The sequence below is a fragment of the Xiphophorus hellerii genome, chromosome 9 (genome assembly GCF_003331165.1).
Source record: "Xiphophorus hellerii strain 12219 chromosome 9, Xiphophorus_hellerii-4.1, whole genome shotgun sequence".
Lineage (NCBI taxonomy): Eukaryota > Metazoa > Chordata > Actinopteri > Cyprinodontiformes > Poeciliidae > Xiphophorus > Xiphophorus hellerii.
In genome coordinates this window covers 26,360,814-26,383,881 of record NC_045680.1, presented here as the reverse complement: position 1 = coordinate 26,383,881, position 23,068 = coordinate 26,360,814, and the positions used below count along the sequence as shown (strand labels likewise).

General features: G+C 42.5%; 1 protein-coding gene and 2 long non-coding RNA genes across 4 annotated transcripts; 2 read left to right on the top strand and 1 right to left on the bottom strand.

The window, feature by feature from the left end:
• Positions 1-1,544: 1,544 nt before the first annotated feature.
• LOC116726377 (uncharacterized) lies at positions 1,545-12,048 on the top strand. Its single transcript, XR_004340595.1, has 3 exons — positions 1,545-1,717; positions 9,446-10,235; positions 11,446-12,048. It is a non-coding gene; the product is annotated as an uncharacterized LOC116726377 (long non-coding RNA).
• Positions 11,406-17,140, bottom strand: LOC116726376 (uncharacterized). Of its 2 annotated transcripts, none has more exons than XR_004340594.1 (2): positions 16,049-17,140; positions 11,406-15,626 (listed from the first exon to the last, which is right to left on the bottom strand). It is a non-coding gene; the product is annotated as an uncharacterized LOC116726376 (long non-coding RNA). The 2 variants fall into 2 exon arrangements; XR_004340593.1 differs by having other exon boundaries at positions 11,406-12,694.
• A 505-nt stretch (positions 17,141-17,645) lies between these two features.
• On the top strand, positions 17,646-21,072 carry barhl2 (BarH-like homeobox 2). The gene is made up of 3 exons (XM_032573073.1): positions 17,646-18,334; positions 19,050-19,275; positions 20,375-21,072. The coding sequence occupies exons 1-3, from the start codon at positions 17,764-17,766 to the stop codon at positions 20,673-20,675; spliced, it is 1,098 nt and encodes a 365-aa protein (XP_032428964.1). The 5' UTR covers positions 17,646-17,763; the 3' UTR covers positions 20,676-21,072.
• The last annotated feature ends 1,996 nt before the right edge of the window (positions 21,073-23,068 follow it).

The following is a 23,068-nucleotide window of genomic DNA, read 5'->3' as shown; positions in this document are numbered from 1 at the left end:
ACAATTGGATACTGCGCTTAAAAATAATACTTTTCTCTCATCTGCCTTCCAAAAATACTCCTGTTAATGTGGACAAGGTCTTAAAGCATCAAAATGTTTTAGCTATTGTAAAGCAGTTTCACTCGGACATCTACAGTACTCTAAAGGAAACACTTAGCATGTTCCAGAATCTATTCATGTTTCATACATGTACAGTCAGTGGACTCGTGGTATTCATAGGGGCTAGGGACCAGAGCCACCTGCTGTACCTTGAGACCCCTCTAAGAATTCCCTAAAAATTTTAGTAGTTCAAATACCAAACATAAATCAATATCCATGAATATGCACAGTGTAAATTGTCCTACCACTACCCCAGCTCAGGGGTACAGTTTTCCTTAACTCCGCTCAGCTAATCAAAGCCAAGGAAAATAAATTACACTCCTGGATTGGCTTCTTTACAAGTGCTAGCCCATAGCATGTTGGCTAGCGCTTCAGCTTCCCAAGCCAAAATTTTATTTTGAATATTTTTGAATATGTGTTCCAGTCATAAATGTCAAATAATTGGAGTTACATTCCACAGAAAAATCCATTAACAGTCAAATCTGCAAATACTAAACCACACATAGGCGTGGCTCCACTGCAACCATCAAGTTTGTGACGCCAATTTTCCAAAGCTAGTGTTTGGACTCTGTGTTTTTGATGAAAGTCCTCTTTGGTTTTGGTCCGTCTCAGACTAGGGAGAGCTTCAAACTCCAGACCAGCTGACCTACGTTCATCCTGTATATGCCAAATAAGATATTAATTTATTGTTCAGTGCTGTCATAAAGTTCATCTATACAATTATCCCTTTAGCGGTCTTGATATTGCTGAGTGAAACCACTGCAGTGTCACTCGTGCGCATACAACAAGCTGCAAGCCGCCACGGGGTCACGATTAGGGTCCTCTGGGACAATCCGTTAGGGCTCAGGGGGTTCTGAAGCCAGGTGCAACCCGCGACAAATCTATCATGAGAACCGAGATCATCGGGCCTCTCTGTTAAGCAAGGCCAAACACATGTAGGCCGGCCACGCTCTGCGGCTGCCGCGCTGTAAAACACTCACCTGCCAGGGAGAAAATGAAGACATTACCTCTGCAACTCATTACCCGGCAAGGTCTCCCTTCACAACGCTTTGCCTGGGCATTTCCTGTCTCCACTTATTTCAATATTTTCCACATATTAATGTTCACGAGGCAGAGGATTCATTTATCTGTGCCATTAAATTTATATTGCCAAGTTCTGCAAAAAAAAAAAAAAAAAAAAATGTATTCCCCTCAAAGCGATTGTGGGGAAACATAAAATCGTACATTTTGTATTATGTGTGTAAATTTAAGTATACTGATAGAATTTGCAAATCACTGTGAAAATGCATTGAGTAATGATGAATAATACATAACCGCTGAACAAATTAAGGCTGGTGTGAGCCGCGGCGTGCTGCTGGTGTTAGCTGAATGCCACAGAAAGATTTCTGATATTAAAGGATAGGGAGGGGGGAGGGTGGGCAAGAAGCAGCACCAGCATGCTGGATCGGTCTCATGGTAAACAATTTAGCGAGGAGGAGTGTTGGGGGGGCGGTGTGTGTGTGTGCAGTAATTACAGCTTTCAGTCTCATTTAGAACGGCCGTTGGCGCTGGGGCGCAGCACGTCGCCACGATGCCGGATGCGTTTCTGGACTTGAGATGTGCAGCTATGAACAGTGATGTAAGTGACAGGATGTTTGAGCTGTCATGCCAGCTTTGAACACTCTTTCACCCCCACTCTCCTCCTTACCCCCCCCCCTCCCCCCTTTCTCTTCTTTTCCCCCGCTTTTTGTTCCATTTCTACATAGTCACGCCTACATTTGTCTGAACCCATATTGCTCTCTTTAACTACTTCTGTTCGCAATAATCAGACACCTTAAAGTCGTCCTGCATGAAGACGTTCCGGCATATGTTCTGTACGTTTCCACATTAACTGGCTCTGCAGTGCATGTTGGCATAGATCGGTGTGTCCGTGTGTGTGTGTGTGTGTGTGTGTGGTCTTGTGTCTGATACAATGTAAAACCCATTTTTCCAACACACACCACATTATGAGGACCAACTTCTACACATGAACCCAAAGCCCAGGCCCCATATAAAAGAAGTTTGAGGGTTAGTGGTTAGGTTTAGGGTTGGGCACGTACTGGTAATAGATAGATTTAGGGTCAGGGTCACAGTTAGGTTGCAGAAATGAATGGAAATATGAATGGAAGTCCTTGTGAAGATGCAAAGACACACTGGCGTGTGTCTGTGTGTGTGTGGCTGCGGGATAAAACAAGCAACAAGCATTTTGGGCTTGTAAACACAAGCATCAGGAGCGTCTGTTGGTTTCTGTCCTTATTATTGTTGGCAGGGTTGCATATGTTCCCCGCGCGGAGCCCAGCCTGATTATCATTCCAATCAGCGGAGGTGGAGAGAGTCACATTAATTTGTTGTAATTAATAGCGCCGCTGCAATCTGACAGCGCGCGCTAACGAGACCCCTTTGATTGTTTGGATCTCTAAAGCGCGCCGCTCCTCGTTTGCGTCACCTCGGAGGAGTTCGGAGCATATCAAAGCCTGGCGCCATCTGATGCTTGTCAAAATGCAATTTATGAAAGTTTAATTCTTTTATTGATTTAGTGTAGGTTTGATGCCTGCAGTGTCAGCTCCCCTGGTGGAACTTAGTGGATTCAAATGCTTGTCACCAACTCGGCCTCCTTTTTTTTTTTTTTCTTACAGAGAACAATCGCCATGGGCCAGCCCAACGGGCATGGTTTAATTGCCATTAATTAAAAGCATAAATCTTTTTCTTCACTTGCTCTGCTCTTAAACAGAGCTTTGCGTATCTCCTTTTTTCCTGTGCTTGTCAGAATCCCTCCTGGCTAGTCAGGGTTCAACCCACACCCCTCTCCTCCTCCTCCTCCTTCATCACCATCCTCTCCCTTCCTCCTCTCTCTCTCCGTTTCTCTATCCACACCAGACACTTTTGCAGTCCTCCTTTTTAGCACACTCCTGGATGATATGACATGAAGTGTGGGCAGCGGGGTGATATTTAGTAAACCCGCTTCTTTCTTTATTGATGTATAATGAGGTCAAATGAATCCTCCCGCACACATGCTTAGATGGCTCCTCGCCTCAAATCCTTTCTGACAGCGAGTAAAACAGCCGGCAAACACAACGCCAGCTCCCAGAGACACGCTTGTGAAAATGCGGCAGAGAAGAAAGCTATTTTATACCTTGTCAATTTCCCTCTTGTCTTTTTTTTTTTTTCTTAATTAGGCACTTATTACCCCCTGAACAGGGTTGCTGGGATGCTGTGAGATTCTGTCGTAGGAAAACGCTGGGCGGGAGATGCCAGACTTGTTTTCAAATGACAAATCTGTTTATAGGGAACAAATCATTTCATTCTGAGGTCACCTACTGCACACTTCTGCTCAAAGTTGCACAGCATGCAATCATTACTATTAGTTTTGAATTATCTGATATTCAAATTAATAGTACTTTATTTATCCCAAAGGGAAATTAAATGCCGTAACTTATATTATCCAAGTATCTTCAACGAGTCGCTGTGGACGGTGATACTTCGGCCCGGAAGGACTTTGGTAGCAGTCTATGACATGCTAACGGCTCCATTTCCAAGCTGCAGAGAAAATATTAAACAGTAACATTTCCTGGATGACATCATTAGTTGTTTGACTAGCACTGCTAATCCACTTCATTTGCTTTTGCTACTCCTGGTTTAGAGCAGATAGATTTTGGAGAATCATAGCATATGCTAGATGCTGCATATTTTGATTTCAATCTGATACCAAGTAAATACACGGCCCATATCACTTACACTGATACCGATACTTTTTATTTAAGTTTGATATATCATCAAACTTCTGACCTTTATGTGTTTTTGTGCTTTTTTTCCTTTGAAGGATTTTATTCAGACCTAGGACAGAATTTGTTGTCTATAAGACATATATATTAATTACATTTGTTCACATTTCTTCCTAAAGTGCAAAAAATATATATATTTTTAGATCAAATCAGAATCTTTCTTAAGGTAGAGTTGAGAAACTATGATACAAAAACAAAAGGAAGTTACGACGTTAACTTCCTCTCAGTGTAATGTCCAGGACCAGAACTGAACGGACCCAAAATGACACAACTAACAGAGGAAGGTTTGAACAAGTTTAACAACTTCTCCAAGTTGGGATTGTCAGTCTTTTTTAAGTGCTCTAAAGATGGTTGAGTGACAGGCGGGGAGTAGAACTGGTCCAGAGCACCAACATCCTCTTGCCCAGGCCGTCCTGGTCCAAATGAATCCAAAACGTTCAGAATCCAAATGACTAAGTCAGAGAGAGAAAACAGAAATTATCCACCACAAAACAATCCAGTAATAAGATTCCAGCTTACAAACTCCAAGAGGGAAGAGGCTGAGGCAGGGTCAAAAAAAATAAATAAAGCAGTCCAGGTCAAATCACAAGAATGAAAGCAAAACACTAAGACAGACGATCTGGCAAGGGACGAGAAAAAACGGGAGATTTACAGGCAGCACAACAGTTGTATAGAGAGAGAGTAAGTGGTGCATTCAGGGTTGACTAGGAAAACTGAGATTCAGTTACACAATTGTGGATATTGTTGATTAATTAGGTGACAAAAGTTGATTGATTAGGGGTAGTAGAGTAAAGGGGGGGGGAGCTGAATCTTCACTGTTTTCTTCACACTGGAGGAGCTTCTGTGTGGCCAGACCTGAAAACCACACCTGCAATCAGATTATGCCTCGTTCTTCCTATACAGCTGCACATCAAGCCCTCCCAGCCCTTTCCAGAACCAGGAGATTCCATCAGTTCCGGGTCAGTGACAGAGCACGGCTCATTCACGTTAGGGCCGGCTCCTGAGCTGGTCAGTTTACAGATGGCGATCGATGACAGTCCCGGTTCGATCGCCCCAACAAACATCTCAAGCAGATATCGCAATTTGTGTTTGTGCCTAATTGGGTCCTGGGCCGCTCACATTCGGACTTATCCGATGTTGATGATGTTTTCCCAGGAAGGCTGCGAGGATCCTTGCAAACTAAACACGCGTTACGTCCAACCTTCGCTCGCGCACCGGTCAGAACTTTTAGCCGTCAATTTAACCTGCATAGCTTCCCTCTTTTTCCAGAGGAATATGAGCTCACACACCCACACACGCACACACACCCCTACACGCACACATGCCCCGAGCTCATTTTTAATCCTAGCAGGCTCACTGTGAAGGCAGGAGGAAGTTCCAATTAAAATTAAAATAAGCTCTTTTAACGGGCTCTTAAATTGACAACTGAACAATGATTTTCGAATTGGTATCTGTCAAAGGTCTCGGAAAATCCTCAGTTGATAAGGCCCAACGCATCCAATTAGTAGCGGAGTAGGGCCTCAGCCAGTAATGATTCCCCGGTCCCTTAAGATGTGGCGTGGACACTTATTGCAAATTACTGACAAAGAGCCCTGCTGTATTGATGAGGGGGAGAACAGCCAAGTCTCCGTGTTCCCATCAGGTGGACGAGCACCAAGAGGAGCCTGGAGGAGAGTCTCTCTCTCTCTCTGCCTCTCTCTTCCCCCTCACCCTCCACCCGCTGACACGGACTCAGAGAGACCTAGCCTCTCCTGACAGTGAGCTCCCCTTGCTCGGGGAAAATGCTAATGCTAACGCGAGGGAGGCGTCAGCAGTGGATCATCAATAACGTCTGCAAGTTTACTGCCCTCTTCTAATTATAGCTCCCCATCTCTCAGGGCCGCGGCAGGCTGCGGGGCGGCTTCCTTAATTGAGCCGAGGTAGATTTACTTCCCCATCATATTCGCGGCTCCATTGTTTACAGTCCTTGAAGCTGATTGAAAGGAATCAAAAAGATTCATGGAAATGGGATTTGGAGGAGTTTGGTATGCAGGAGGAATTTAGAAAGCAGGGATGTGTTGGAGGAGGTCGGGGGGGGGGGGGGGGGGGGGGGGGGTGCAGTTGAGGTGAGGGGGGAGGTTCTCGCTGGTCAGGTAAGGGGTTTAAATTCGAAGGCCATCACATAGCCAGAGGTCCTATCATTTATTCTCAGCGCCAATGCCTCTGGATTTGATGTGTTTTTATTAGTGTTGGGTTGTCGGTTGGTAGCAGGACGGCAGATCAAATCAGATTCTTTGACACTTTCTTTCCCTCAATAATTGGAGTTAATGAATAGATGATCACACTTTTGCATGTGTATTGCCTTCCCGTTTTCAGGTTTCAGGGGAGCGCTGCCGATGCCGGTCCACAAAGCCTCCCGGGCCATATTCAGTCCCCCGCTGCTTCCATGAGTCCGCCGCTTCCATCCTGCTGTAGGCTCGGTAAAGAAGGTATTGACCCTGGCGACCCGAAGCCTGCTCCCATTGGCTAAAGGAAAGGCTCCTCCATACTCTGTGCTGCAGGGTCAAGTGGTTTTGCAGTTTGCAGTTTCCGCTAGTTAGATGTTTGTTGCAAATGACGGCCGAGATCGGGGCGGACTGGAGCGGGGCAGAGCAGGTTTCTCCGGCCTCTGGTTTGACGGTCGGCTCAAGGAGGCGGCGGAGCTTCTGCTCGGAGCTGCTTGTGAATTCAGAAGACACCCAATGGTCTGTGATTGTCTGTATGTCAGAGTGTGACCAAAATGTATTTGAGAAATACTTCCCACAGGAAAATTAAATATTGTGACCAGTGACATCCAAAAACACGTCACCAAGTGACGCACTACTCTAAACCGTCCCCTTTATTCAGACAAGTACTCTAATGAGATCTATTTCCAATATATGTTCAATTTCCCTGAATAAAATAGCAAATAACATAAATACATGAAAAAGAAAAAACTTTTCAACACTTCTCTCACTGTATTTACATTGTTTCAAGGTTTATGTCAACTAATATGAATAATATTTACTGTAAACCTTTAGTCCTTTTTTTTTTACAGTAAATTGTTTTTTGGGGGTTTTTAACTGTCAACTCCTGTAGTATGAAATGAGCTTATAGCAACTGCATGGAATCTTTTCATATGCACTGGGGGTATAATGATAATAGTCATCCAATATCCAAGCTATCAAAGTATATATCTTCAAAAAATGCATCAAATTTGGAGAAACATTTGGAGTTGTAGAGCAGCAGAGAGCTACAACTAAACGCTCCACACCCAAACACAAAAACCTGAACTTTGGTGCAAAACCGGTGAGTGGAGGAGAGTTGAGTGACATGCAATCTAACATAGTTAGTTTTCTTAGTTAATTAATCAAGTAATCAGTTAAGTAGATAAGTTGCTGGGGTGTTTTTTTTTTTTTTTGAGGAGTAATCAATAATCAAATCATTTTTTCAAGGTAGCTGTGCTATAGCTGGTTGTAACTCATATTGTATCCAAGGTTCTTCCCATCCCATTTCTGACACTTGATCTGCATCCACCCATCATCCGTCCGCCATTGTGAACCCCCTCTAAACTCAGCAACACATGTGTGTGTGTGTGCGTGTGTGTGTGTGTGTTCCTTTAAGATGAGAGAGGCTTTGATTTGCTCCATCTTTGTGTCACACTGACTGGCATGCTGTTTGACAGGTGGAGTTAAAATAGAGAAAATTGTGGATGAAAATTCGTCAGTCTCAATCTCTTGCCCTGGGCTGTAGGCAGCAGAGACAGAAGCCCACTGCTTTGTGTCAAATGTTTATCAAAGGCTCTGATTAGATTTGCTGTGTTCGGGGTAACAGCCTAATAGAAAAAAAAACCAAGAAGAAGAAGAGTGAAATCCCTCCATCTCTCTGTGAGCAGCCCTGGCCTGATTGTGAGCAGGAATAAAGATGGCGAGGTGGGAGCAGAAACCTCTGACCGGCCGGCTGGAGTGGAGGCTGGAATATCATATGCCCTTTGTTGTCGTGCAAAAAAAAAAGAAAAGAAAGAAAGACACAGTCTCTGAGATCTGTTGTTGTTCTCACTTTCCTCTGTCTTCTCAGTCATTCCTCTTTTTATCTTTCCCCCTTTCCATCGCTGGAGGAAATAAACCCGTCTCCCCTCCCCTTTTTACCTCCCTCTTTTTTTTTTTTCCTTGCTGAGGCCGACCAGCTTCCCCTGGCCATTCCTCTCTGTTTTGTTTCAAAAGGGCAAGGCTTGTGCAGCCTGAGCAGTTTGCCCTGCAGTCCCACGCCAGGGGCGATGCTTGCCTCAGCTGCTTCATCACCGGGGGAGCGGCCTAACATCTCCTGACTGCACTTAGCTGTGTTTCTCTGATACGGTCATGTCACATCAGCCTGGGCGCATGTGACATTGCGTCTCTCCCTTAACTTCCAGCAGTTTGTTGCCGTCCACGCTCTCTCTCTCTCTCTCTCTCTCTCTGCTTTTCTTTCTTTCTTTCTTTTTTCTTTTTTTTTTTTGTCGGGCGATGTTATGATTTGCAGCAACATTTTCTGGCACACGTTTGTGTCAGATAACAGGGCCTATTAGAAGTTCTCTCGCTCTGGCCAGTTTTCCCCCTACAGGAGACGGAGAGAGCTATGCCTCCACCCACCACCACCACCGCTGCCCCTCCACCCCTCCTTTGGTTTTCTTTTCTTTTTTTCTTTTTTTTTCCTCTCATCCTTACCCCCGCATTTGAATTTCTAGATAATAGGCTTTGACTTCTGGCTGCACGTTTATGGGTCTTTTCATGTTATCAGCTTAGCTCATAGCGCGGAGCTGAAGAACACAGACTCCTAGTGACAGGCCAGCCAGTCAGCAAGGCGAGCCTGTCAGGATCTCTCATACACTAATGATTTCCCTTTAGTCTATTTTCTGTCTCATTGGCCGTTTCCTTCAAAAACAAAATTGCTCATTTAAATTCTCATGCCCGGGGCATTTTGGTCTTCAAATATTGTTGGAAAGTGAAAGGATTAGGCAAAATATGCTTTTTTAAAATGTTAATATATTTTCTGGTTCACTTTCTCCTCTGAGGCCAATTAGGGAATTTCTGCTGGCTGCATTAATGTCAAACTGACATCCCCAGCTATAATTACACTGTGCTTGAAACCTAACTTTCACTTGTGGGTAGATGAGTGTGCCTCGCAGTGACACAGAGCCGCGCTCTGCCAGCTTTTGATCATTTAATCATTGCTTGCTTTCTTTCACTCTTGCCTCCCTTGCTCGCTGATGATCTCACCTTTTTCTTCTTTCTGTTGCAAAATGCAGTGTTGTGTTTCATTATTCACCACCGCGTTTCTCCGGGTTCATTAGTGACATCATGCCTCCGCCGGTCCCGCTCGCTCACGCACACACACACACACACAGACAGACAGAAAGAAAGAGAGAGTGAGAAACAGGATGCCTCCTTCATGTGCAGATATCATACGCTCGTTGTTTACTTGCTTGATTCCCATTTTACACTGTGTTGTTTGTGTTCTCTGCGTGTTTCTCTGTTTTTTTGTTTTTGTTTGTTTGTTTGTTTGTGATGCAGGGAGTGAGCGCTGTCAGCGGCTGAGGGACGGGTAATGCGTCGTACGGCTGCTCCTTACTGCTGCGCTCCTGTGTAGACCAGAGAGGTGTTTAATAAAGGTTAATGCTTCTTCTGCATGAAAATCAATTCCTTCTTTAAAGAAAAAACAGAACAGCAGATTCCGGGTTCTTCTTTTGCCTGTCAGTTGCCATATTAAACTGCTGATGTGACATTCTGATGTGAAACAGAAAGCGCGTTATTACGGGACGATCAGCGTCAGGAGGAACGCCACCGAGTTGGAGTGAGACATAATGCAGTTACGTATTTATGCGTAAAACCCAAATACGACATGTCAGGTAGGTCTTATTAGATTTGAATTTCAAGAATTTTGCTCAATTTACGTTTCACAAATTCACAGCGGCATCATCAAATATTATATCATTTTTCTTTGATTTGGTGTCATTAAAATCAAAGGTTTTTTTAATTTATTTTATCTCCATTTTTAATGCAATTCAATTGAAACATACAGTACTTTATTTATCACAAAGGGAACATTAAGCTCATCAAACAAGTGTCTTGGAGGAGCCTCTGGTCTACGGTGATCCTGTAGACCAGAAGGATTTCTGCTAGCAGTCAGTTTTGCAACAAATCTGGGGAGGCCTCTGACTGAAGACTGTTGTTGAACGACAGCTTCATGACGATCATGACACGCTAGCAGCTACATTTTCAAGGAGAGGAGACGATATTCCATGGCGACAAGTCCTGGATGACACCATCAGCTGCTTTTGTCGCTCGCAGTCAGTGAACTCAGGTGTGTTGGAGGAGATATCTGAAACACAGAGGAACGGGTTTGGAGGGCGACGCTGGAGAAAATGCAAACTATTTCTGCAACACGTGTATTTATTCGGTAGTTTTAACAAACACTGAACATAAAAGAAAGAAATGTATTTCCTCCGTAACAGAAAGCAAGGATTGAAAGATCAGCCCCATTCATGGATAAAAGCAAAACTCTCTGACATTTTTATTAACCTAACAACATCATGACATCCAGTGATGCATTTATGGGCCATAAAGGGTGGGAACTTTCCGTTTTAGAGACAAAGAGAAACCCAACAGGTTTTTCGGTCAGCGAGTCACAGGGGGAAATAAATTGGCCAGCCTCAATCACTTGCCGGTTGATTTCTGCATCCTGATCTTTTGTTGTTTTTGGTGTGTACAATAACCACGGGTATCAAACTGTGCATCAGATTCAAAGAGACAAACAAACCGTCAGAAGCGCAGGTCAAGTTTTTTTCCATGCGGGGCGGCCATATTGGATTTTGAGGTCGGGGCCAGATCAAAAAGTTCAGATTTTCCTTCTCTGGGTTATAAGTTCTACGGACATTTTGTCCTCTTCCTGCCCAACGTCAGACTTGAACATTTTAACTTGTACAAAATAAAATGGAGGCGCAAAAATATGCAAAAGTAGACACATTTCAACCAATCAGGGGCTTGTTACAGGACGTCAGACCAGATGTCATATATAGAAGAGATTTTTTTAATTTAGGTTTCCTGTTTATTGTCCTCACATAAATCTAATGACGTATTTTTTCATGTTGACTTTAACGTCTGTTCATGAGATAAATTTATACTGCAATAACCTTCAGTAAGGATATTAATATATTGATTTCCTTATTTATTATTTAGTGCAGCACACAAAGTTTAATCCTGCGGCTTTAAACCGGCCCTAAACTTGACCATCTCCCAACATGGCGTCTAACAGTCGATTTATTGTGATGGGAATCAACTAAATGAAGCCGATTATTTAAAATCCCCATTTGAGAACGTTGGATTCCGTCAGTTTGCTGCAGTATGTTCAGCTTTTAGCCTCTAAGTGCTTGAGATTGGACAAAACTCACGTCAGAACTCGTTGACAAAGCGCACCCAAACCTCTCTACCTCCCCCACACATCCCCCCCCCTCACTCTGCTCACATTGTTTTACCCTTTTTTTTTTCTTTTTTTTTTGTTGCTCGGACTCCAGGTAATAGGAAATGGCACTGACCCCTCCTGATCCCTCCCGATTACCTTCGTGAAGCGTGAACGTGCTGCGGAATCACACATCAGGAGACGACTTGTAATTATTTCTGCGATGCCATCAGCACGGATCAATCACTCAGGGAGGCTGCTAGTGGAACGCCGCTCGCAGCCATGCATGGAGCCAGCAGCGGCCCCCGTTTGACTGACAGCTTTGGTGATTAAGCGATTGTATAGACCCCACCGACTGTTATAACAACCTTGTCAGGGCCGGCCCGTGTTTGGAGCGTGCTCGAATCAATGTGTTCTCCACTTCCTGCGCATCTCTGATCCTGCTCCTCTGACAGCAGGAGGAGGGAAGCTCAACATTTGGGATTCTTTGAATATTTTGTTGTGGCAGTAAATAGTTAAAAATATGCTAAGGTGCTTATTTTTAGCAGCCCAGAAATGATACAACCTAACGCGGGTGTTACATTCCCTCCATGAATGTAGCGCGCATCAGTATCTCATGTGGAAACGTGCGCACACTGGAAAGAGAGAGTAGAGCTGCACCTTTAAAAAAGATTCACTTAATTTGTTGCATGTAATTGAATAAAGTTTGTCAAACTTACTTTATTTACCTTTTTTTAAAACATGACAACTTATTATTCTCTGTTGTCTTACAAACCTCTTCACGGCTTCACGGAGCATCTGTGAGCTCAAACTACACACAGGACTTCTGAATTTAGGGGCAACAGAGTAAAAGGGAGATTAATACAAATGCAGCCCAAAGTCCCTAATTCTTCTTCTTTTTTTTCTTTCTTTTTTTAGATATGTGTTTGCATTGTCCTTTATATAAAACTCATAAGTGCATATCAGATGAATTTCATTGATATTTTTTGAATTTTTATAAATATATACAATACTAAAGTAGTTCAGAGTGTTAGTAATTTTTTTTGGGAAGATTATGGAACTACTGCTTAACATATTAAACACACCATGCATCATTTCCTGTATGGGACTACCTATAGATGTATTGTAATTTGTAACAGTAGAGCAGTGTGGCACCAAAACCGGCTCCAGCCCAGGGGCCCCCATCCTTGTATAGCCGGCCCTGAGCTGTTTGTCGCTCTGGTGACCATCAGTGCTTACCCCGACAACACAAACACTCTGAAATAAAAGGCAAAACAACATTGAATATGTTGGTGTTGTTGCTGTAACAGGCTGATTCTCCGACTTGGTTGGAAAGTTTTAGGTCTGAAGAGCTGAAAACGTTCCTGCAACACACAAGAAACCATTTATGTATTTTGTTACATAAAACGACATCAGGAGAAGGAATAAGAGAAAAATAGAGGTTTGATTGGACACTGACCTCATTGCATACCGTTACACTGCATGTCTGGTTTGTATCTTTTAATCAATATAAACCTGCTCCACCCTCACCCCCGCCCGCCCCCGACCATCTGTCAAGGACAAGTTTGACGGGGCGGTCAGTTGCGGCCCTCACGCTGACTCTTGACACTCCAGCTATTTTTCCTGCCGCCGTGAGCTGATGAGTGCAGCGCTTTGATTCCCTCACACACACACAGGCGTCCATGAAGCGGCACTTTTCTCCCCACGAGTCATGTTTTAGGTTTGATCATGAGTTCCCCAAATCTGATTTCTTTCTTTACATTTTGACCTCTTTTATTTGCTCAGGTCCAACCACATGACTGCTAACTATTGTAGGATGGGATATATAGTTGGCACTGGAGAAGCTAGAACAAAATTGAGAAGAAAAAAAAATCAGGTTGAATATGTTGGTGAAAACGTTTAGTTTTTACGGCTCAAATTTAGTGGATTTGAATAGTTTTTATGAAATACATTCTTTTTTTGTAATATTTAATTTCAAAGAAATTGCTGGCATAATTTTATAATTAAAGCTTCTTAAGAAGAAAAATAAAAATGTTTTCTACTCATTCTGAAACAAACAAAATGAATTTATTTTATGCCGATGAGCTTCTGTTGTTTACATCTCTGCTAAAAGAGACTGAATATATGAATGTTGGCATGAAAATGTTGATGGAAAAAGACATGGAATCCACACTATAAACATTTATTTTAAGATTTTATTTAACTTTACCCATTCAAAATATTTACACTTTGATTTTGGGTATTAGTTCAGAAATATAATCTTTTATGAAAGTTGCGTTTTGGTGCCTAAACATTTTGATTTAACTGCAGCTGTTGGTTCAGTCAGCCAGTTAGCTTAGCATGTCTGTTGTACAACAGAGAACAACAAGGCCAATATGTTAATATTGATTTAATTGGGACTGATATTAAAAAGAAGACTTGTGATGGATAAAGTTTCCGTGTTGGAGTGAGAGCTGAAGTTTATCTGCAGCTAGTTTAGCCACAGATGCTGACGCTAACACCAAACATGCTAGCAAGATGAGATTCTTTAGGAGTTGTTGCTAAGGAACAGATTAGCTTTGGTCGTGAGGGGAGAGATTTAATTGAAATAATTTAAACACTATTTTATCAACATTTTGTGCCGTATTCACAGACCACTACTGATTTGTTTGATTCCTGTTAGCATGGCATGAGGGAACGTGTTGCTAGTCGTGGTTCTACTGCCAAGGAGGATCCAGTGAATCTCTGTGCAGCAAAAACTGTTGACAAACCTGAGCTTGAATGTTTTTAAAAGTGTATATTAAATGGTTATGGATTTGGGGAAGTGTTTCCTCCCTCCAAACATCACTCACTATTTACATTCTGGTGAATCTGTGTGCTATCTTTGTGATATGACCATTTTTCTCTCCACCATATCAACTTGAGTTATGATTCGACATGATTTCCATAAAACTGAATTAAGTGTATTAGAATGATTAGGCCACTAATATTACCATATATATGTCAGTGGGGTCATGCAATGTAAAATCCAGATCAAGAAATGGATTGGGTAGATTCATATAATGTGGCAGTGTTCTGTTGTTATGATGGTGCATATGTTTTGTTTTTCCATTCATAATTCATAAAACATAAATGCTCTATTTTTTTTGCTGCATTACAGTTTGGGTGACTAATAACATATAATATTTAGAACCAACTTATTTGATTAATTTATTTAATAAAATTAAATTATCTTTAAAATTTTTTTGAGGTTTTAACCAATTTTGTTGAGTTACATGCTTTAAAAAAAGTTATTTTGAGGTTAAAAGTTTAAATGAGACCTCTCCAATAAAATCTTCCCAAATAGGGTTATTTAAAATATTAGCAAATTGCACCTTTTGTTATTATTATTATTATTATTATTATTATTATTATTATTATTATTATTATTATTATTATTATTGTTTATTTATGTATTTATTTTAGTATAGTTTTAATTTTGGCTAAATAATCATGCGGGGACTTTCACTGACTCAAACTCTAAGGTGATTTTTAGCACTTTGCTTAAAACTTCAGCAAAGCCTCCCGAACGTGCGCGCGCGCGTGAGGACGCTCGTGCGGCCATCCGACCCCTCACCGCCTGACAGTCTAAACGCGGGGGCGTCTCTCTGTAAACGCCGCAACTGTGCAGACCCGCAAAGGTCGCCGGCGGAGAAGTGACAGCTTCCACGCACCGCCGCCAGAGAATCGATGTGGTGCCAGCAGCCACTATGTGTGTAAATCCGCGCGCGCTCGTGCGTGTGTGTGCGCACCGTCCCATCATCGACCATCAGCTGAGGCCAATAAGGCGGTTCTGGTAACTGGTAGCTTTCAATTTGCTCCTGCGGCGACCAAAAAAAAAAAAAAAAGAAAGAAAGAAAAGAAAAGAAGGGGAGGGGAGCCCTAATAAAGAGATTGATTGCTCCTGTTTGCGGGATGATGCGCAGCCTCTGCGCCTGTCCGCACACTGACTGACGTGTTTAAGCATCGCTTTGATCTGACCTGGGCGGTTTGTGGAGATTGAGGGGTTTTCTGATTACCGGATGTTCTGACTGGCTCAGCATTGTGTGCGTGGATCAAGCGTCCCGCTCATGATATCCTGCCGGTGTTTTTCTAAGCGCACAATAAGCGTTCAGAAGAGAACTGCGGATGAACTGCGGAGGTGAAACGAGTCGCTGTTGCTTATTAAAGGGCAGCCGCGGCCAGGCGCGCGCTGCTCTGCTCCAAATCAGGCGGACTTTGGCCTCGGTTTGTCGCCGCCTTGTGGTCGATCTCTGCCAGCGCCTCTTGTGAGGGAGGCTGGAGAAAAGAGACGGGGTCACGATAGAAGTTCAGTTTCAAAAAACGGCGCTGTATTTTATCATTCAGGAATATTTAATGTCGCTTGTTATGAATATTTTTAACTAAATAAATAGAAGGGGGGAATTAAAGAGACAGATAATATCATTAGCTTCAAATGAACCTTTTTTGGGGAAAAAAAAATCTATGAACAGAAACAAGAGGGAATCAAAATGTCACTCACAATAAATGTTATATTTTCATTAAAGGCAAAAAAAAAGAAAACAGAGTGGGGGGAAAGCAAAGTCTTTTTTTTCTGGGGGAAAAAATATTTTAAGATTTTTAACAAAGAACTCTAAAAATTAATTTAACCATTTTTATTTAAAATAATAATAATGAATTCAATGGTTACATTTATGATTAAGGTAAATGTACGAACGAACCTTCAAATCCGAGATTCAGCTTCTCAACTCCAGCAAGTAAAGGCTCCATTTCTCCTCTGCGAACCTGCTGGAGGAAAAACACAACGATGGTTACTGCAATAATAATAATAATAATAATAATAATAATAATAATAATAATAATAATAAAAGCCTAGAAAAAAAACGGAATTAATTTATCCATATTTTTCCTGAAATTCGGCAGAAACAGTAGAATTCAAGAAATTCCATGTTTGCGCTTCCTGAGCAGTGAGAGCCGCGCTGCTCTCTCTACAGACTCTCTGTCAGCTTCTTCTTCTTCTTCTTCTTCTTTCTTTTTTTTTTAAATCCTCGGTTCAACATCCTTCAAATCCACGTCGGAACGAGGCGAAAAGTGCTGAATTTCCTACTGCCTCTGAACGCTCATTAGCGCCTCATAATTACTTTACTAATTAGGGTGACGTGGTTATTAACAGGATGTGCTGTCATGGCAGTCACCGCTCCACCGCTCGACCTTCTTCAGGGAAAAAAAAAAAAAAAAAAAATCTCCGCCCGGATTCACGTCAGGTGCCGCTTATCTTTCCGCAGTTATTTATTTTTTTTTAAATTTATTTATTTTTCAGTTATATTTTACGCCTGTAATTTAAAATCGTAATCGGAGCTTTAAACAAATATTTGCAACTTTAAAACGACGTTTAGGAAGAAAAATATATACGTTAAAAAAACAATAATGTTTCTTATTTTTCCTACCATAGAACTGGAGCTGAATCTGTTTTTATTATCATCATTATTATTATAATTATTATTATTGGCTATGAAATGAAATCCGGGCGTTTCATTTCTCTCTTTTAATACAAAAACTGCAAAATGAAGAGAGAAAAAGATAATAAAGAAATCCAACATTCAGTTTTAGCTCTCGCCACGTAAAAATATTTCCAATTTGGTCATAAAGTGCGCGCGGCTGTTGTTTTTCCCTTTTGCTCCTTTTTTTATTTCAAGAAGAAGAAGAAGAGGAGGAAAAAAATGAGCCGCGGCTCCTGAACCCGCTGTGAGGGTCTGAGAGAGGAGAGCGCGTCTCTGATTGGTGACTCTGAGGAGCCGGTCAGGATGCAAGCCAATGGCAGCGGGGCAAAGGGAAGGTGGATGGGAGCATGGGAGAGAGAAAGAGAGAGAAAGAAAGAGAGAGAGAGAGAGAGAGAGAGAGAAAAGGGCGTCGAGTGTTTATTATAAAGGAGAAAATATTAATTCCCTCCTCGCCGTGGGCCGTGACGTCAGCATAGGAAGTCATTGTGGAGCAACACCGGAGCGATTAGCGGCAAAAAGGGGGAGCCTGATGTCGAGGAGTCAGCCTTGTGTATATCTCTCCATGCGCCTCAACTTTTAACACAAAGTTCAACATCCAAACAGAAAAAAAAACAAAAAGAAACGAGGACGAGGAGCAGCAGAGCCGCACTTTGTTCCACTGAATGTAACATTGGACCATCCAGACTGTGAGCCGCACAAACGTGGATTTTCTCCTTTATTTGTTGTTGTTGTTTTTCTTCTCTTTTTCTCTCTCTCTCTTTTCTTTTGGGTTTTCTTCTCAGCTCTTTCCTCCTTTTCTTTTTTTTAAAAAAAATCTTTTTAAATTTCTCCTCTCTCTCAAGAGTGTATTTCGTTGTGATTTGATTTGATTTCCCACACTGCGGGGGAAAGCAGCGCGGCCGTTGTTATGAAGGCTTCACCCGTCCTCTCTTAACATGGAAGCATCCAGCGGAGCGAGTTTTGGGATAGACACTATTTTATCCGGCGCCTCCAACTCTGGCGCCCTCATGAACGGAGACTTCCGGCTCGCCGACGGCCGGACGGCGGATTTCAGGAGCCAGGCCACCCCGTCGCCATGCTCGGAGATAGACACGGTGGGCACGGCCCCGTCGTCCCCCATCTCGGTCACCATGGAGCACGGCGGCGAGCCGCATCTGGTCCCGGACAGCCTTCAGCATCAGCACCACCTCCATCAGCAGCAGCACCACCACCACCACGGCCAGCAGCAGAGCTTACCGCTGTCTCCCCAGCAGCAGCAGCAGGTCGGAGGCGCCGGCTGCGCCCCCAGGACTGCCACCTCCTCGTTTTTAATCAAAGACATTCTGGGCGACAGCAAACCGCTGGCGGCCTGCGCACCTTACAGCACCAGCGTCTCGTCGCCGCATCACACGCCCAAACCGGAAAGTGCCGCGGGACCGGACGTGTTCCGGCCCAAACTGGAGCAGGACGAGAACAGGAGCAAGTTGGACAAAAGGGACGATATTCAGAGCGAAATGAAATGCAACGGTAAGAGAGACTGACCTGAGGGGAAGACAAGCTGCTTCTAGCTTGGTTTTCTTAGACTTTATTTTATTATATATATATATATATATATATATATATATATATATATATATATATATATATATATATATATATATATATATATATATACACTTTTACTTAACTCTATTTTCTTGTATTTTTTTTTAAAGGGATAGTTTGATTTATAAAGTTTAAAAATCTATTCTATGTATTCTCCTCTAATAATAATAGTAATAATAATAATAATAACAGTAATAATCAGCGCGCTTTCTCCCTGTAATAGATGAGAAAACAGATGTAAGCCCTGTGATTCTCCCTGGTGGGTCAATTAGAGAGATTATTGTTCTTCCTGGAGGGGGGATCACGGCGCACTGAAACGCGGCTACAAATAGAGATGGATTGATATATTGATGTCTCGTTTTTTGTTTTTTGAAAGACAGAGGATGGAGGGAAAAAAAGAAAAACTTCAGGTGACAAATACACGCGAGTTTCTTTTCCCTCCAGAAGGGATTGTTTGCACTAAGTTTTGTTGGGGGGGGAGAAAGTTTGGTTCTTGCTCATGATTATGGAACATAAATTCAGTGGAGAGTCTTAGAGTCTTTTATTACTATTATTATTATTATTATTATTATTATTATTATTATTATTATTATTATTATTATTAGAAAAACAAAACAAATCTCTCGCACATTTGAAGGCACTAAAGAAGAAGGAGACCGGGAGATCTCCAGCAGCAGAGACAGTCCGCCTGTGCGCACGAAAAAGCCCCGCAAAGCCCGGACGGCCTTCACTGACCACCAGCTCAACCAGCTGGAGAGAAGCTTCGAGAGACAGAAATACCTCAGCGTGCAGGACCGCATGGACCTGGCGGCGGCTCTCAACCTGACGGACACGCAAGTCAAGACCTGGTACCAAAACAGACGGTAAGCCAAAAATATATATATTATAATAATAATCAAAAATAAATACACACGCAACAATTATCTATGTAAAAAACGGAACTTTACAGGATAACTGGAGGAGTTTTATCCAGCAAAACAACGATAGATCTAAATGTTACTGACATTTTGGATTTAAATGTCCCTGAAATGTCTCATCGTTCAATCTAACGCCAGTTATATTTATAATAATAATAATAGTTATATTCATTTGGTCAGTTGTGTTGCCGTATCCAGCGCGAGACAATGAAGAGAAATACATGAGGAAGTTCCCTCAGGAAAAACCTGAACATTAAAAAAAGAGAGAATCAAAATAACAACATTATAAATAACAAATATAAATAATGTAAAGCAAAAAAAAAAAAAATAATAATAATAATAATAATTAAATATGTTTTATTGGACTAAATTCATCGCGGATGTTCTGTCACAACAACACAAGCTGCTGGAAGAGTAAAAGTAAAGATGCAGACATCAGTTACCCTCAAACACAGACTGAGAAAAACTCCAACGGAACCATTCATGAAAAAAAAAATCATTCAGCTTCTTAATAGTAGAAATAAACATTTGGCAATTTGAATTGTTTGTATTATTATTATTGTTATTATTATTATTATTATTATTTACCTTTTGGATCAGAACAACTGAGACTCTCTTCACAAATACACAGGCACGTCATGAATCAGTACTTATTTTACTGAGTCTTTTTAAATGCTTTACTGTTTTGCTAGTAAAGCAAAACAGTATATATATATATATATATATATATATATATATATATATATATATATATATAACAGTAAAAATTGGTGTGTGTGTGTAAATATTTTTCTGTAAAGATCTGCTATATTCACCAACCAATCAGAGTGCAGCTTATATTGATTTGTGTTTAAACAGTTTAGAAACGAACATTTGCTGAAGTTTGGGTTAACCATATATAGTGTTTTTTTTTGTGCCTAATTAAACCTTCACTGTACATTCTGGCTGCAGTAATTAGGCCTCTGCATACCAATTAAAGAGGCGTTCAGGGACTCGGTGAGAGTGATTAAATAATTGATCAGCTGGATTTTGATCTGATTTCCAGGACGAAGTGGAAGAGGCAGACTGCGGTCGGTCTGGAGCTGCTGGCTGAAGCAGGAAACTACTCGGCCTTACAGAGAATGTTCCCCTCGCCCTACTTCTATCACCCGAGCCTGCTGGGCACCGTGGACAGCACCACGGCGGCCGCCGCGGCCGCCGCCATGTACAGCAGCATGTACCGGACTCCCTCCGCGCCGCACCCCAGCCTGCAGAGACCTCTGGTCCCGCGGGTGCTCATTCACGGCCTCGGGCCGGGGGGCCAACCGGCGCTGAACCCCCTGCCCGGCACGCCGCATCCGCGATAGAAACAACAACGACGAAAAACGAAAACGAGAAAGAGAACCCGCCAAAAACAGGACGCTGCTTGAACGCGTGATGTGGGGAAGCGCAAAGGGAGCATAACTGCAGGACTTTAACCTCGCCCCCCCTCCACCCCCCCGCCCGCTCCCCCACCCACACAAACAAACACAACAACAAAAACAAAACAACAAAAACAGAACAGAGACAGGTTTATTAAAGACATTCTGCAGGATGGGGCCCACACAGCCGGAGCCCACTCCTCAAGACTCTGCGTCCGGCCCGGGCTGCTCGTGTCTGATTGTTTGTTTGTCTTTTGTACAAATACACTCACATTAGCAAATAAACTTATAAAGTTTACTAGATGGAGAAGACGTGAATGAATAAAAGACGTAATGATACTAACTGAATCGTAAACGCTTCTTGACGACAAGGGACCCAAACTCCAGCCCAGCAGACGCGGCCTGCATCTTCGCTTCGGATCGAATTTGGTTTTTAGTTTCTCTGCACACGCGTCGCGTTTTCTCGAGCTCATATTTCCTCAACATTTCTTTTCTTTTTTTTGCTAGTAATTTGTCAGAAGCGGATCGGGGTAAATATCTTCTTCCTGCAGCATATGCTCCTTTAAGTCGATCCATCCAGAGTTAGTGATCGGTGAGCTGCGGGTCACCGTGCGCGGCCTTTCTGTTTCTGCCTAACCAGCGGCAGCATGCATATGGATGCGCAGCAGCTGATTGGTGGTGGTGGTGGTGGTGCATGGGGGTGAACGGACCCGGAGATGTCGGGCAACACACTGGGAATGTGGCCTTGGCTTGGCAGCTGTTCCCTGGGAGCGCAGCAGCAGACAATAAGCCTGAATTTCTCAGCGCAGGGAGAGAAAAAAAAAAAATCGAGACAAGACGCCTGCAAGAAAGTATAGGAGGAGGGGGCGGACAGGGGAGGGGGCGCAGTAATCAGCGCATTCTCAATAGCCGTGAGTGAACTTGTTTGTTTTTAGTCGTTTTTTGGGAAGGGGAGAGGAAATAATCCCGTGACGTTTTGTTGCGCTGCTGAAGGTTTTGGTTTTCGGATTAATTTAGTCGCTGCTCATATTTAAAGTTTGCTGCTTCAACAACAGACACTTTGATTTGACTGCAGCCCCGCAGATCACGGTGTGAATTAGCGCCTCGGGGAGCGGCTGTTCAGGTCCCCATGAAAAAAAGAAAACAAATATATTATTATTATTATTATTATTATTATTATTATTATTATTATTATTATTATTAATAATAATAATAATAGGCCTAATAATTATTATTATTATTGAACTTTGCTGGAATTACAGAGAAAACACAAACATTGCAGAGTAACAGCCAGCGACCGGAAACAGCATATATTTTCTTGTTGTTTCTTTTTGTTTTTATGCTTTTTGGAACATATCTGCTTTTTGTTTGTTTGTTTGTTTGTTTTTTTGTGGGGGTTTTTTTGAGACCTTTTAACGCAACATGTGCGCCGGTCTGCAAACACTCCCTTCGCAGCAGAACAACGCGCAGGATCAGATTCGGCTCTGCCTTAATTCTTGGAACACATGCCGTCTAAGCCACCTGCTTGTCAGCCGATCTGCGGACACGTCTCAGCCAACCACATGAATATTCTCACCCAAAGAAAAAAATAAAGAAGAAGAAGAAGAAAGAAAAATGATGATCGGGCGCTAAACTAGAAGGATCTGCACGTCCCAGAGCGCAGAAAAAGCAAGATACACCTCAGGATTTTGCAGGATGAACACCTTGCCCTCTCTTCCCCCTTCCACGTCCAGAAACTTCGGCCTTGGCGAGCAGCGATTGAGTAAAACATCTCGGGCCTCTCTGTGCAGAGAAACCATCAGCCCCACCGCACTGACCCCGCAGCTTTCTGCTGCACGGAGCTGCAGCCCTGTGCATGCATGCGTGTTGTTCATATGCATGACTTCTGCGCCATTATTTATTTATTGCGCTCGGCTGGTAGGGAGGAGTGGTGGGGGTTAGGGGGGTGGGGGTGCCGGTGGTTGCAGCGGCTGTTTCCAATTCATTAATAATAGGCTGAGGAGAAAAGTTACAGCAACACGGAATTAATAGGACTGTTACTCGGTGGCTATAATCCATAAAAGCTTGAGTTGAGTTTGTTTCATCCGCTATATTTAATTAGACAAAGGTTATTGCGACTGTCATTTTTAACTTGTGAATCAAATATATATATACATATATATATTTTGGGGGGGAATCAAATTTATTGTCAAATTAAATTCGAATATATTTTGTGGGACTTTTTTTTTGTTTTCAAAATATGAGTATTTTCTTTAAAAATTCCAATCACTGGTGGAAAAATAATAATAATAGTGGGGGGGGGGAGAAAAAATAGAAAAAGGAGCATCAGATTTGAATGA

Bases quoted from the DNA above. Each gene is read 5' to 3' on its own strand.
- barhl2 (XM_032573073.1), top strand. From the start codon at position 17,764: ATGGAAGCATCCAGCGGAGCGAGTTTTGGGATAGACACTATTTTATCC. The intron at 18,335-19,049 runs GTAAGAGAGACT...GCACATTTGAAG, and splicing joins GAGCGAAATGAAATGCAACG to GCACTAAAGAAGAAGGAGAC. The intron at 19,276-20,374 runs GTAAGCCAAAAA...TCTGATTTCCAG, and splicing joins ACCTGGTACCAAAACAGACG to GACGAAGTGGAAGAGGCAGA.